A 16,850-nucleotide genomic window follows, 5' to 3' on the forward strand; every position below is an offset into this window, starting at 1 on the left:
AGAATGATTTCCAGGGGTTGTTTTTTCCCCTCCATTTCTCAGCTTTGATTTATCTTTTCAGGCACTGATATCTGTGGAGCACCTATGAAATTGGGCCCTACAAAGAACTGGACTTTCCCAAACCTCAAAGCATCTGCGGAGCCGTCTGAGGTCTATCTTGGCGTTGGTGACGGAGTGGAGCCAGTGAGTCATAAGAGTTCATTTAAGAGGGTGAGCATCACTTCAGATCCTAGTTTCACCCAACAAGACAATTACAGTACAACAATGCAATCCAATTCCCTGTTTTATTAAACATGTTCAAAAGTTTGGGAACGATAATTTTTCAACAATGTTTTTGGAAGAAGTTATGCTCTCCTAGGCTGCATTTATTTGATTAAAAATATTGAAAAACATTAATATTGTGAAATATTACTACAATTTAAAATATAATTTTTGTGTTTTTGTGATGGCAAAGCTGAATCAGCATCATTACTCCAGTGTTCAGTGTCACATGATCCTTCAGAAATCATTCTAATATGCTGATTTGTTGTTCAAGAAACATTTCTTATTATCATGGTGAAAACAGTTGTGCTGCTTAATATTTTTGTGAAAACTGTGATCCAGTTTTTCAGAGTTCTTTTGATTCTAAAGTTCAGAATGATCTTTTGTAACATTATAAATGTCTTTAATGTCACGTTTGACCAATTTAGTGCATCCTTACCGAATAAAAGTATTAATTTCTTTCAAAAAACATCTTACTAGCCATCAAACCATCTTTCTTAGTAGTGCATCTCTTTTAGTGTACGTAGTAAAGTTCAGTGGTGTGTTTGCTTTCTTACATTTAGATTACCTTTGCCACCATCTAATGTTCACTGAAAGTTAATCTTTAAAAATGCTAATTATATAATAACAATCTAGCAAATCTCAAAATGAATATCCATTTTTCATACTGTACATTATAATGTTTTTGGGCCTAAATTGACTCATATCATTTAAAATGACTGATTTTAATCTGTTTATTGGTTGTCTGCCAAACCATAAAAATAAATATCAACCAGAATTTTAATATCAGAGTATCATACAGATTGTAATAAAGTATTATTATGATAAATGACATTATGAAAGTATTATTATTAAGATAAGACTTTTCTATCGTGTACTTTTCATTGTTACTCACTTTGCATTTTTGGGCCTTTTTTGTCCCGCAGCGCAACAAGGCTAGTGATTCCGTAGCCAGCCGTGAAGGAGACCCGAGAAGTCTTCCTCAACCCGGGCAGCCACGTAGAGGCAAAAGCCATATTCCTGCAAACCCGGAGATGGTGAGGGACACTGGTTTGGAGTTGGTGAGAGAGAGACCTGACGACGGCCTGTCTCCAAGCCATCCCCAGGTCCTCGAGACCCCCGAGTCCCTGAGCGATTCCCTCTACGACAGCCTGTCCTCGTGTGGTAGTCAAGGCTGAAATGGTTTCAGAGGGACTGAATGATAACCAGGTACCCACCTTTTTGTACCCCGATTCTCGTGACGCTTCAAATATTTTTCGAAGGAGGATATTAACCGGATAACCCATTTTTTTTGACCGAGAAAAGCTCATGCCACATGTTACCCTCCATACACGAAATACCCACGTTTCTATCCTGATGGTTGGAAAGAAGGACTTTTACAATGTGTTTGTGGTGGTGTCATTTTAGCCCATTATAACAGCTCTATCATCTCATTCGTGTTCTCTGTTTCAAGTGGTAGCAAAAGTAGTGACGCTCAGCTCATATTATTGTTAAATTACATTTCAAGGACGAATCCAAGCTCATCGCGACAGTCTTCCAGTTTTTAATCTCACAGAATGTTCTGGTTCTCATGCAACATCAGTGCACACTCTCTTTGGTAACATTTGTGTAAAGTTGTTGGAAAGTGAATGTTAATATATGTGATTTTCAATTAATTTAATATGCATATTTCATGAAAAAAAAAGAAAAAAAACATGCATCTGTGTAAAACTTGCATCAGCCGTAGACTTTTGATTCATTGTGTTTAAAGAAAATAAAACCTCGTAGCAGCAACATACAGTAAGTGCGATTCATATAAGACAGAGCTACAGTGTTCCACAGTGAATTATTATTTACGTTTATTTATTTATTTTCTTTGAGTAGTGTGGGAAGACAAGACCACCTTTTATTGGTTACTCCTTTTACGTTCTGTTCAAACGTGTACTGTGCCTGAATTTGTGTGTACGTGTCTCGCTGTGCGTCTATAGGATAGTTTGTTCTCCTGACCCGGCCATGACTTGTTTTTTTTTTTTTTTTGTGTGTATGTTACTTGTGTTTTGCAATGATTTAAAGAAACTTGTGACTCATGACTTAATTCTGAACTGTGTATTGTTGGATTACCCTGCGTACAATCAGTGAACTTTAACAAAGCTTAAACTTAAACCCAAGAAGTTTGGCTCTGGCTGACTGGACATGAGAGAAAAATCATCAAATCATTCCTTTTTGAAAAGGTGGCTGATGATTTCTTTACTCTTTACGTTGACATAGTAACGCTGACTCTGCCTTGCGCATCTTTCCACAGCTGTTAGAAATTACCCTCCTGTGAGCCAGGTTTCATGTTGATTACTCAGCAAAAGGGGTTTTCTTTGGGAAATGATTGGTGTTTTTTATTTATTTTTTCTCCCCCACAAACCCATCATATTTCTTCAGCATAAAGCATTTTGGTGCAATTCAAGTTAAGGTGCATTGCATGCATTTAACTGTGGCTAATCCTGTGTAATGGATTACAGGCAAAAAATCTTTCCATTTTCAAGTGGTTGCTCAAAAAAGCCATAGGTTAGTAGATAAGTAGTACAACCCGAATCCTTTCCAATCTGTGCTGACCTCAATAGCTGTTTTTTAACGAAGCGACCACAACAAAAGACTAATTAAAAACATTCCCAAGCATATATACTTTGTCATTCGACAGTCTTTCCAGGCCTGTGTAAAATTTTTGTAGAGATAAATTAACTTTGTAGTCATCCTCAATCTTATAAGCATGTTACTTAAAATTCTTGTTTTCTTTTTATAAGTAGTTTGTGTTACTATCGTAGTTCTCTAATTTGCCTGCCGTTATAACCTTTGTTATTTACTTTGTTGTAATTGTCAGGAATATTTTATATTAGTTTGGTATGTTTACAAAAGAATTTATGATGAAGTTGTTAATATATCTGTAAAATGTTTATATAAGGTGCTATCTGATTTTTGTTTTCACTCTGTCCTGCAAAAGCCATAAATGTGTTTTCATAATCTCCTTTCTAAGCAATCGCCATCACTCAATAAAACTCAACTCAATAAAAACCTTTTTAAGTACGTTTTTTTGTAGTATGTTTATTACAGAATATGTGACGCATATCTTCCTAAACTGTGTGGATTCTGGTGCCCCTAGTGGTCAAAGGTGGACGTACAACTTGCTTGTCAGAAGACGGCAACAATGTATTTTCATTTGAAAATTTGAGATGCTCTATTTATTATACTTTATTTTAGGTCAAAGAATTTAAATGCTCGTTTTATCATTCAAAAGTCGATGTTATAAATTATTTGAATGCTATTTGCATGTTTGAATTCTGTGCGGCTGCATGTAAAATTAATAATAATAGCTTACAATGGCTCAATGAGAAAATGCAGAGAAAACAATTACATGTTGCACAATTTTTTTTTTTATTGTCAGCAATACAAAAGTCAAAAATGTGACAACACAGTCCTTATCAGGGCAAATTTTTAACCAAAAGGCAATAATCTGCCCTTCGAACACTTGGCTGTTTTTATAAAAATGATATTTGTGCTACAGTAAAAACAAATTATAATATAAACATGATCATGTTTAAATAAGATGAAGCACAGAGGTGGAGCATCTGGTCTGCATCAACAGATCATACAAAGATGGACATTTTCAAGTTCAAAGATGTATCATACAAAGATTTTCAAGTTCAACCAAATATACACATAAATGACAGCACAAGTAATTGTCGGCATAAATACAGCAGAGGGAAGGACAGTAACCGAACAAGATAAATCTCTTTGGTTCATTCTGTGGTGTTAATTCTGCTCCTCGCATATAATAAAACCTCATCAAGTACACTTGAAGCAGATAGATAAGGTCACTTTAAGATGAATACAGGAAGGTATGTAGTTGTAATTCACATGAAACAGTGTTAAAAACAGGTCTTTTAATGCCATGTTAACGCATCTCAGCGACAGTAGAAAACTGTGCAGTTTAAACAAGGCCTAAAGTAATAAGACAACAAAGATGTATGGCTGCTTGGTGTCACGTTTGCATTTATGGAAAAACTATGCATAGCATGTAGGATAAAACAATGTGTATTCCATTTGCGGCATTTCTCTGGAATACATTAGCAACACTTGTTTTCCTTTAAAGTGATTATGAATGCTGAAGATTAAAAAAAGTGTGTGAAGACGAGTTCAGGTAGAACTTGCATAGAGAGACTGGCCTGAAACTTGTGCTTCAGATTCACTGTTGCGGATTACTGGTGACTTAATTAGACCCTGCAATCTGTTTAATCTCCCAAAGGATGTCATCATAAACATAAAAAAAAAATAGAAAAGTAAAAAAGGAATATAAAATCTGTAAATTGTTATTGCAAAAGGCAAGCTCAATGACTGAGACAAAGCTGGCCTCTGACCCCGATATTTATCATCGCTAACTGTTTAAGGTCCCTCAAACCATGTCGAAAAACCGCATCCACTTTTTGTGCTGAGCAGAATTATGAGCTTTGGTGTTTGTTTTCAGGTCAGAAGGCGGAGTCTACTGTCATATGAGCCGCTTGTGTGTGATTGGCAGTCAGTGCTACACATGGAGGTTTGCCCTGGTCTGGCGGTGTAGGGATTATGGACCCCTGAGTTGTTCGAGTCTGCTGTAGACATCATCAGCCTGACTTAACTCTTCAAATACTGGGATGAGGTGAAGCAGCTCAGTGTCCTCTGAATCATCGAACCAGGAGAGGACAGGAACCTGTTAAAGGCACACACAGGTTATTATACGCCAATAGCTTACTGGGTTAATAGTAATATAATCTTTTTGGGCTTATTTAAATCTATTAGGTTTATGTATTTTAGAAGCAGGAAGATCGTTATATTAGTACATTTGGTAAATTAAATTGGCATGGAGTACTTTCCATAAGATCATCTCTCAATGCAAATCAAACCAGCTATTAGGCTAACTGAAATAAAACCATGCCAGTATCTAGGTATGGTGAAGGCTATGTGATGATGTGGGGCTATTTTAATTCCAAAGGCCAAGGGAACTTTATCAGGATGCATAGTATCCTGGCTCCATGAAGTAACTGGCCTGTAAAAATAAAAATCTGCCTGCCTCTATGGGAATTTAACATACAGGGGTGTCCAAACTTATGCACCCTGTATTTTAAGGAAGAACATTTATTTATTTACGATACATTATTCATTCACAAAGAAAATTGGTGTCCTTAAAGGTTGGATTTTTCCTAATTTATTTAATTAAGGCATTAAATTCAATTTCCAAAAGATGATTTTTTTATTCCTCTTTTTAGTCAACTTTAGCATGGGTGTCTAAACTTATGCAAAGCACTGTATATATAAAGGATATATATTTTGTACTTAAGAAAAATATATATTAGAATACAATATATATTTGTTTCTCTCTCTCTCTGAGATTATATATATATATATATATATATATATATATATATATATATATATATATATATATATATACAGTATATATATATATATAAATAAAGGTTTGTTGTTTTTCTTGCATTTATTTGATCAAAATACTGTCAAAAACAGTACTACTATTACAATTTCAAATGATTTCTGATTTCTATTTTAATATATTTTTACATTTAAAAAAATAAATAAATTGTTTTCCTGTGATGGTAAAGCTCCATTTTCAAATGAAAAAACAAGATCTGCATTCACGTGTGTTAAATTATTTTTATTTTTTTATTATGCAACAAAGCACATATGAATTATTCAAATGTTTCGTCAGAAGGCTAATTGCCGAAACGTTTGAATAATCCATATGTGCTCTGTTGCATAATACATTGTTTTTAAATAATTTGATAAGAAGCGAGTGTAGATCTTTTTTTTAAAGCATTGATATTTCCACGGATCTACGCACCCAAAATGGTTGAGATTCTTTTTTTTTGTTGTTGGAAAGCTCCACTTTCAGCCATAACAAAACAAAGTTTAAAGAAAAGCATTTAATTGAAATAGAAATCTTTTGTAACTGTCTTTACTGTCACTTTTTTGAACAATTTAATGCATCCTTGCTTAAATAAAAGTATTACCATATTTATGTATGTATGTATGTATGTGTGTGTGTATGTGTGTGTGTATGTGTATATATATATATATATATATATATATATATATATATATATATATATATATGGTACTTCTATCTATATATATCAATATCTCTATCTATCTATCTATCTATCTATAGACTTTTGGACTACTGGATATGTCAAATACAGCAAAATAAACAGGTGTTAAATAGCAAGAGGGAGAATCTACACAGCAGGACAGTGAAACCTACAGCATTTTCAGGGTGGAAGATGTATGAGGCAGGGGAGTTGTCCAGGATCAGGGTTTTGTGGAGCTCACGGCCGAGGCGACTCAGGTCTTTAACATAGCAGCCTTGATAGAACACACAAGATTCACGGAACAGCCGCGTCCGGAACACGCCACACTGATCCAGCAGGTCGGTCACGGGGTCTGCATACTACCAGAGCCATGAACGGGGAGAAGGAGGGATGGGTTAAGGAAAACTTGATACTGGAGAAGGAAATCAATCTGACACTACAAGGGCATAACTCTATAACACTAACTAACCAGCATCTAGTAAGGAATTTCTACCATTTTCCTAAAGAAACGTGAGATGTGATGCATGTTTTGATACCTTAGCAAGGCTAGCAGTGAACAGAACACATTCAAACAGTTCTCCCATCCTCTGGAGAAACTCATCCACGTATGGCCTCTTCAACACATACACCTAAAACACAGATGAGTTTGTTGTATATGAGACACATGTATTTTAACGCACCACTTAAAGAGTAGAGACTTCAGAGTCAAATGTAGTTTTTTTTTAATAGAATAAATCACAAAATGTTGTGTTGTGCACTAAGGCGCGTCGAGTGCTGTTGCTCGTAGCCTCCTCCTGAAACAAGTAATCAAGAATAGGCCGTACTAGTGGGAACTAACCTATCCTGGATTACTTGAACCAGGCAGAGGCCAAATGCAGATTTTCCATGAAAAGTGGGCGAGAACAACAAAGGTTTAGGAATATTTTAATGTGAGTTCAATCTCCATATTTTAAAAACAGAAGTATTCTAACACTGCTTTTTTTAGTTTTGGGAGTAAAAAAAAAAAAAAATCAATGGGCAAATATAAATATATATTTTTTTCCAATGGGCAAATATTGTCTCTTGTGGTTGTACACAACATGACGTCGCAATCCTCCTCCACTGCTAAAGTGTTGTTCTCACATCAGTCCAGCAGATGGTGCTCATCATTCACTTTTGAACATAGAACAACATCTCCACTGTTTCCTCAAGCAGATGTCCTGCACACTTCAAGTCAATGCGCACTGGCAGGGTGTTTCTCACATACACAAACATTTATCAGATCTCACCTGGTGTGTGGTCCCCTCAATCTCCACAGGCACAATGAAATCGGCATTGCTTATTGGCTACAAAAACACAATGTGGATATGGTTAAGAACATTGCTGGGGTGAGAAACTGTTAACAACCCTGTTGTTTACATGCACATGTTATAGTTATCTATTCTGAAATATTCAGTTACACGGTATTTCCTTAAAAAACGTCAAATTTATAATATCATTCAGTGTTACTGGGTGTACCTTAAAGGAGCTATGCACCAGTGTTTCATCCAGATCTATGACCACACAGATCTTCCCCTGGTCCTGAGAGGTCACTTCTGGCAGCAGACGCTCTCCTGGTATCTACGGGTGAGACCAGAACACACAGAGGGTCAACAACACCAAGAAAAATGTATATTTGATTCACACAAAAATAAATAAAGGGACTACTTGTATGCAAAGTACATATAATTTTACACATCCAGATGATAAATAATGTTTTTAAATTTAATATTTTGTATTAATCTACCCAAATATATGTGATGAAATATTTCATTGAATATGAATTAGTATTAATTTAACAAATTTACATAAAAACAGGCATCTACAATTTACCAATGTAAAGTGGAACATTTGCTTAATCTTAATTTGTTTTATGTGTCAAGTATATAAACTAACAAAAAGTGTTGATTAATGATTCATATAATACTTTGGCAATGGTCCCATTGTCCTCGGGCGCTAGCAAGGCATCATGGGAAGGTGTCGTTGGCAGTTGGGCATCTTGAGCTCGAAGGCAACAGATGAGCTTTTTGAAGATATTCCGACTTCCAGGTTTCTGAGGCGAGTTTTTATTCACCTGATCTGTTTGAAAACGATAAAACCCTTTTTAAATGCATAATTTGCATATATTAGTCCTGCTGATAACTGTTGTGCATAAACATAGCATAAAAAGGCTCATGTTGCGTGGTTTATAAAACAATCCCACTTGAGTCCCGTTAAGTGCTGTCAAACCACACCCAGAGTACATTAGTAAATGTTAATAAATATTTTCAATTAACCACTTTAGTCTCCAATAGACGACAAACAAAACTTGAATTCGCATTCGCCAATCAGCTAGATACATTTGCGTCGAATGCGCCACTGAGGCTTGACGGATCTTTTAAATAATTCAGAGCACTGGAATGAAATGTATGTTTTGGTCAGTAAATGTGGCGCCTATCAACATCAAAATGACCAAATGCTCAGCCGCCCCTCTCCAGAGATGGCACACGTTGCACAGAAACAGAAAATCTGTTTTAAATGAGACTGCTGGCTACGGCTGGTATATGTTATATAATCTCAGAGGGCGGGAAAGCCCACACATTTCTGCTGTACCTTTAGAGCAAAACATACACACACACACACACACACACACACACACACACGCCACTCCTGCCATTTCATCACAGAAGAGCCTGGCAGAAAAGTGCATACGCCACAGACTTAACTCCTATCCACAGAAATGAGACCTATGTTTTGTAACGCAACATCTGTAGAGAGCTTGGTTGTGCATTACAGAGGGGCTCCTTGCATATTTTCATATTTCTGCATATTTTTGCTCGCATGTAAGAGGAACATGATTTTGTTCAGACATGCCTGTTGAGATTCCCAAGAAGCAAAAATGAAAAAATGGCCATAAATGCTCTTGCAACATGAAAGTACGCCATGCAGTGATTAGAATCTGTTTTTATTCCTATGGTGATGTAACTTCAGTACTGGTAATCTTTTCTTTCTTTTTTTTTTTTTCTCAGCTGAAGGAATTGACCATAACATGAGCAGGGGCTGATCCCAGGCACTTCTTCTCCCTCTTGTTCCCTACGGGGACTTATGTAGCCATAGGAATCATCTTATGTAACATACGAGCAGCATGCACAGCAGAGGGAGGATGAGAGAAAATGGCCTCCTTCGTCATCATTTACTCTGTGCTGTATTTGCCCATCTGTACGCTCTCTGATAACGCCCTGCTTAACAAAAGGACTCAGGAAATGGAGTGCAAGGAAAATGTATCCATGAATTCAAATGCACTTTCTTGAAAACATTCGTCACATGAGGATCAAGCGATATTGACAAGCTTTGTGAGCGGAGAGTGGAAGGAGTGTTTTATTAAGGCTCTGTTAGAAGCTTTTAAATGGTCAGTGTTTCTAGCTATTACACTACTGCTCAGATCTGATCAAATGAGAGTGCGTTTAAAAAAATAAAAATAAAAATCAATTTCCCAAAAGGCAGATGTACAAAAGAAAACTGCTATAAATCTAGCAGTTACTAATTTCCTCCTCAGTGAATTGTCATCTATTTTCCTAGATAATAAAAATCTACATGGCGAATTAAATGGCAAGCACGGATTTGAGTTTCAAGGGATTGTGTGTAACTGGAGTCCAAGGAATCTGTTAAGAAAACAATAACATGTTCTTGATATTTATAATTGGACCAGCTAAATTAGATTTTTTTTCTCAGTTGTGTTGCATGTATCTAACACTGGTATAACAGCAGCAATGTTTTCCTAGACAAAATGTCTTAGATTTGGTCTGCAACAAATCGTTTTTAGACATAACGCATTACCAATACATATGGAAGCGATTTTTCAGGCATTCAGATTGTTGCCTGAGCACTGGCCTAAACTGAACACATTTCTAATGCACTTAAATATCAAAATGGTTTTCCTGATTAAAAATAATAAAAATGCTCAAAGTAAGAATTCACTGAGCTCTTAGAGCACATTCAGTATATAGTGACAGACCGCATTTTCGATGAGGTTAATAAAAGATTTGGGCATTTTGAGAATATCTGTCTTTGGATAGTACAATTTGTTATCATTAAATTGAATTACGTATATATATATTTGGCATTACATCACCAGTCTGTCACCCTGATCTCTAGATATCAGCCTCTGTATTGGTTGTTGAAAAACATCCATATTTTCTGACCATTATATTTCAGCTAAGTATTGATTTTCATTGCCTATATCCATGGATTGCATTTTCACTCGGTTATGATGTGACACTAAACCATAGCTGATGGATACTCAGCTAATGACAAGCTAAGACATAAAGGTCTACATTAAAATTTCTAAACCAGAGTTCTTGCTTGATTTGAATACTATTAATGCAATATATTCAACAAAGGTACTATAGCAAATATATATACACAGCTTTGCATAAACATCACAATTATTCTTTGCATTTGGTAGGCTATCTGTTTGAGGGGGTCAATGATGACGTAGAACAGATCTATTCTGTTATTCAAAAAAATGGCTTGAATACATGGCTTCTATGATATTTTCATGTTTTCAATTTCTGAATTAAAATGAATTTTGATATTCGTTGATAGTGATTCGTGGGGGTTAAGGTAAAAAAAAACACGTCTAGGTAGTCAAACTCTAAAGATCGTAAAAAAGAAAATAGTCCCATTGAAAAGTTTAAATTCTTAAAATTAGGCATAAATATTTCTTATTATTTCTCCAAAACAATATTATTAATATTTGAAAAACTTCTAACAGACAGTGGGAAGCCATTTTGTCGTCATGTCATACAACAGAGGACCCCTTTAGACTGTGAATTGCAGCCATTTCATTTGTTAAAAACATACTTTAGGGTTTTTTAAGCACTTTTTTGATATTCAACATGACTCATAAATTTATATTTTTGCCTTGAAAAATATCTTTGAAAATGTTGAAGTTGATTACACTCATGTATATGCAAGGCGAAAAGACAGAATGTAGTGCTTTTTTTACATGGTTACACCACTTGACCGTTTCAGAGTTATTGAATCAAAATATTTGCACAAAATGTTATAAAAAAATTCTTTTAAATGAAACTATCATGAATACAAAGATGATGTATTATTAACTAAATAGCACATATGTTTTAAACTATATTTGTAAATTGATTTAACCTTTTTATATTAATTTGTCTTACATTTGCACTAATTCATCTGTTCACATCCTGAGCACCATAATTCCTGAGCCTTTGCTATTATGGCCACACAAGAAAGGTCACACTGGACACTTGATGCCATCAAGTACAAACTGAGTTCAAGAGGTCTTCAAGGAATTTGTGCAGACTTGGCTTGGCTATTTTCCCAACATTATGGCAGCTCGTAATTCACTAGTACAGAGATCGTAAACATCTGTAATAACAGCCTAATTGACATCAGTTAAGTATGGACATACTGTTGATATCGTATTTGCGTCAGATCTAAAATAAGCGCACAGCTCTGCGCATATTGACGAGACATGACAAAAACACTGGTCAAAACACCGCGAGGAGAGAGACTGACCCGCCAGGTAGTAAGTAAGGGGTTACAAAATGGTTACTTTCCGCATAATGGTTATTTTCCGCAAAACACTGTGGCCTTTCCTCGTTAAACATCTAGATAAGGCCTTCATTAACCGTTAAGGTTTGAACCGTGTGTTTGTGTGTGTAATGGTAGCGTCGCGCGGCAGATGGAGGGCGTGTGCTGCTGTGAGGGGTGTGTTGTGCATTCCAGCGCGGCACCTTGCGCTCTCCATTAGGCCGATGTTTTTCACATTTCAGCTCGATATTTTGTACAGTTTTACTTCAGAAAGAGCGTGAGATACGCGAGTGTAGGTAAGTCGATTAAACAGAAAATGTTTTTGAAACACAATCCGCATAACGTTAAAACAACATGTCACTCAAATTATCCATTAACCAAGCGTTGAAACGACGTCCACAGAAGAGGAAACAACAGTGTCTTAACGTGAAACATTGGTTACACGTTTGCTTTAAAAACACCAGAATCTATTGTGTAAAAAAAATATAAAAAAATAGAAAATAATAATTTATTAATATACATCAATTACCAAATAAAAAGAAAAAAATTATAGCGAGAAAAGCATGTCAGATTTCTGCAGGTCGTCTAAAATCCTTTTAAAAACTGATCATATCACGTAAACATTCAGCAATGCCTGACTGTAACAGCAAAACATGTAAATAATAATAAAATTAAGTTACGCTGATATTTATCTTAAGTAACGTTACGCTACAATGCGTTATATATATATATATATATATATATATATATATATATATATATATATATATATATATATATATATATATATATATCCTGAAATGTGATATTGATCTTATTTACATTTCGCTGTTCGGAGCGGAATTCGTTAAGTTTCAACGGTTGGAACTTAACGAATTCCGCTCGCGACTGTGACATGTCAATCAACTCAATATGACAAATAACTGTCACACAGTGCGAGCATCGAACATGTTCGAATCGCACAACGAACAGTGTGACGCGAAAATGGCCAATATGTGATCGTTAGAAATGACAGCGCGGAAACATCACCATTTAGTATGTGACAGCGCATTGCCTACCTGTTTTCGAAGACAACCGAGAATCCTCTCTCTGCACTTGAGTGATGATAGAACTTTCCATCTAACAAACGCACAGCCCTTAACGTCCAACCAACCTTTTCCAGCGACAAACAGTCGGTCCGCATTTAGTGGCATTAAAAGCTAGCGAGGCTTGAAATGAATAATTTCAGTTCGCACAAAAATATCTCAAACCTACGGCGACAAATTATTTTGATATTTATTTATTCCCGCCTTCTATTCTCTTCCATATGGGAGGGGCATGCCACTTTGTTTTTGTTTTATCTTATCTGCTATTTTCTAGGATTCGCGTCTCGGTTACTTTATCGCTCGTATATTTATCCATAGCCCCCTCTGGTCTAGGTAAAGCCCTCACTTTTTCTCCAACAACATGGAGAATCCAGGCGAAAGAAGAAAAACAACCGAGGACATGGGGCACGGACGGTTTCAAGTTCCCCTTACTACAGATAAACAACCCCGTAACTGGGGTAGATCCAAAATAGCCTTTTAAAAAAAGACACGACCAATTCGCTCAGATGTATAATTTAAGAAGATAAGACGCGAAAATAGTCGATAACTGACGATTTTTTGTTTTTCCGTGTATTGTTTTGCTTTGGACGGACTCGGATGGGGCGCCTTGAAACAGCCGGTCGTTTCGGATTGGATCACCAGGAAGTGGGAGTAGCTGAAGCATTCTTCTGTTCTGCACACTCCACACCGAAAACATTCCAGTGCTGGTTTTGTCGCAAATCAGTATTCAGAAGATGTAGTCCTATTAAATCTAAATTACAGTGTCGGAATGCTAATTTAATAATGAGGGAATAGCAAAGAATGAGTGATGCGATTAAATTGGTAATATTTGTTTTCAAATAGCATCACACCTAATCCACCCATTTTCCTACTGATCCTCCTCATCACTATAGTTGTGATGATGAGGATGATGATGATGATGATTAATGAAGGCTGCCTATTTGTCATTTCTCAATATATCTGTTAGTTCACAACTCGAGTAACCTGAAGATTCTGTGCTAAAATAGGTAAGTTAATAAAAAAAAACATTAGTCTAACATTAAAAGACAATTTGTATTAAAAGACAAAGTGCCATTTTAGTGTATTAATAAATAAATAAACTGAAGCCCAATTAAATTATTAATTAAATTATATCAAAGTTGCTTTGAATAATACAAATAAATTGAGTGCTGAATACTTTGTTTTAATTACTCAAATTAATGCAAGTGAAATTTTGATTCCAGCATGAGTTATGAAGTATGACATTACTCAAATCTTTTCGTTAATCAAGTAATTAAATATGAAATCATTTTAGATTAGATAACAACTTTGACAACATTTCATGTCATGATTTGAAACATAGTTGGCCAAGGCATCATTGTAAAACTGTCATTGTCAGCTGTGTGAAAAAAAGGTGCAGAATTTCTGAACTATGAAAGTTGAATGACTTTTGACCCGCCCTAATTTCCCTGTAATGCCTAGCACAACCCATTTAGGTGCTAATTTAACGATGCAACTAATTATGTCCAAAAATGTGCAGCTGCATTTACTGCAATTAATAATTTCCATGAATGTTGCACGTTTGTTTATTAGTCATATTGTAATGCATGTTTTCAAACAGAAATAGAAGTTGTACGCCCTTATTTCTATAATTTTTGTATCTTTCAATCAAGCGAACAGAGGTAGAGAATGGTAAATGTAAGTGATAAAAGAGCCACAGACTTTTTACCAGCCTGAGTACTGCCCAAAACTCCTATGTTGGAAATCTATTCTATTCCCAAACGGGACCAATTCTATACCACAAAACCAAGACATAAACAAGAACTGTTTACAGAAATGTGGAAGTTGTGCAGATGTCAGATATGTGACTAAAATAAGTGTAAGCCGGAGAGTTCCAAAACATGTTCTGCTTTTGAAAAAGTGTTTTTGCAATTCTGCAATGTGTTATGGGTGTGGGTGTGTTTTGTTTTCTTTGTATTTTTGGGTTATGTATTTCTCTTGGTTTTGTAGGTGGCAGCGGAGATGAGGAACACCTGATTCAAATTAGGAGGTGGAGATATATGTGTTTTGGTCCCGTGCATGGTGGGGGGCGTACGGAGAGGTGACATCATCTTCCTCGCTAAAACGGGATCTAGCGTCTGTCGGCATTTTGGGACATTTCAGATGGTATAACATTTATGAATTATGTAATACACCTTATTCATTATATCAATCTTTTGTTTTGATTTCCCTATATTGTTGCGGCCACGAGTCGGCCGTAACAAATGGAAGGCATGGGATCACCAAAGAGCCCTTGGGTTTACACATCACAATATCAAACCATTTCAAACAAATATTTTTTACAGACACCAAAATATGCTTTTATGGAATAAGAGAAGCTTTTTAAATTCTGTATCATTAATAGCAACATAATCAGCTTTTTTTTTTAATATGTAACAACACTTTATCGGTTCATTGCAAATTAAAGCTTTTATGTGTTACTGAAACTTTAACGCCACTTCCTTACTGTAGACAGTGGGCCTTGTTTGTCCTGTCGACTAAGCATTCCTCAGAGGTCAAAGCTGAGAGATAAAATGACAGTTAATGAAGCTCTATCTTGATTTAACTCGAATCGAGATGCGGGCGCTCTCTAAAATGACTTAATATTGAAATTAAGTCAGCAAAAGCTGGTTGAAAAAATGATTACAGTCACTCTTGTAAGGTAGAAGTAATCATAGAAATCATTGGCTTTCACGAGCAAATTCGAATGATTCAACTAATTATTGTCCTTTTGTGTAATTTGTTTTCACAGGAGAAAGGCATAAAACGTGATTTTCCCATTTCTCGTTCCATTTCTCATAATTTACATTTGCTACAATACGTAAAGTGCGAAAATGTGTGCAAAGACTCTTGTAGAATTAATAACAACTTGTTCCTCTCGGATATCTTCTGAAGCCAGGTAGATCCCTTTGGTAAATCAGTGAAGTAGCATCATGGAGTTGTACCTGCCCGCAAAAAGTACATTAAACCCAAACTGTAATCCTAGAACTTGCCCTAGCCCTGTGTTTTCATAAGGTTACAATTCTGGATTGGTGCCTCGAATAAGGACAGGGCGAAATTAGAACCTGCTCCCTAACACTCAAGCATCTTTGGTGTTTACCAAGACAAGCAAACAAGAAAACTGACAAGCTGTGTGATCAAACATAGTGATCAGATGCATTACATTTATTATAACAATATGCGACTGTTCAAAAGTTGTTTTTTTTTGGATGTTTTTGAAAGAAGACTGAATTTTTTTTTTTTTTTTAAAGTTTAAAATGCAATTTATTCCTGTGATACCTATAAATATAATAATACAAATATGATAAAATAATATAATATGGAATCAGTTTTATATTTTAATAGTATAACATTAAATGTAATGTTATAAGTAAACATAATAACACTAGTCTTGCAGTAAACATATTGTTAATTAAAGACTTTAAAAAGATACGTGGAAAACAGTCGTATCACAACATGCCGAGATATCTTCAGGATTCATTCAGTCGTCAGGCTCTTTGTACATATCAATAATCAGTGAACAGGATATAAGCTACTTAATCCTGCCTCGAGCCCCCCACCCTCAGTGACTTACAGTCCGTGCACTCAGTGACCTGAACGCATATGCTCAACGAGAGCTGTGCCCAGATTGACCAAATCTGAGGTTTCTGCAAGGCTCAGACTCAAGTCTGGAGCCATGTGATTTGCAGGAAGGGGAAGGAGACCCCCTCCCACAATCACTCTCTCCCCCACCCCCCAGCCCCAAACCTGCCCCTGAGTGGCCCCTGCCAGGCTCTGTTTCCAGGAAAGGGGCCTAGTGGACAGGCGCAGGGGC

At 36.0% G+C, this 16,850-nt stretch overlaps 2 protein-coding genes and 1 long non-coding RNA gene across 4 annotated transcripts in view; 2 read left to right on the forward strand and 1 right to left on the reverse strand.

Moving 5' to 3' along the window:
* Positions 1-3,315, forward strand: part of nckap5l (NCK-associated protein 5-like) — a 29,691-nt gene extending 26,376 nt beyond the window's left edge. For both annotated transcript variants that reach the window (XM_081386609.1, XM_081386610.1), the window contains exons 11-12: positions 62-210; positions 1,188-3,315. In XM_081386609.1, the coding sequence (XP_081242735.1) occupies positions 62-210; positions 1,188-1,439 (401 nt within the window). In that variant the 3' untranslated portion in view covers positions 1,440-3,315. The remainder of the gene's footprint in view (positions 1-61; positions 211-1,187) is intronic.
* A 323-nt stretch (positions 3,316-3,638) lies between these two features.
* ctdsp2 (CTD (carboxy-terminal domain, RNA polymerase II, polypeptide A) small phosphatase 2) lies at positions 3,639-13,650 on the reverse strand. The gene is made up of 7 exons (XM_081387010.1): positions 12,992-13,650; positions 8,314-8,465; positions 7,866-7,967; positions 7,637-7,693; positions 6,905-6,997; positions 6,542-6,727; positions 3,639-4,972 (listed from the first exon to the last, which is right to left on the reverse strand). The coding sequence occupies exons 1-7, from the start codon at positions 13,050-13,052 to the stop codon at positions 4,847-4,849; spliced, it is 777 nt and encodes a 258-aa protein (XP_081243136.1). The 5' UTR covers positions 13,053-13,650; the 3' UTR covers positions 3,639-4,846.
* LOC308703496 lies at positions 13,256-15,480 on the forward strand. Its single transcript, XR_014031722.1, has 3 exons — positions 13,256-13,840; positions 13,986-14,025; positions 15,008-15,480. It is a non-coding gene; the product is annotated as an uncharacterized lncRNA (long non-coding RNA).
* Positions 15,481-16,850: the final 1,370 nt, after the last annotated feature.

This window comes from Scardinius erythrophthalmus (genome assembly GCF_964197995.2).
Source record: "Scardinius erythrophthalmus genome assembly, chromosome: 15".
Taxonomy (NCBI): domain Eukaryota; kingdom Metazoa; phylum Chordata; class Actinopteri; order Cypriniformes; family Leuciscidae; genus Scardinius; species Scardinius erythrophthalmus.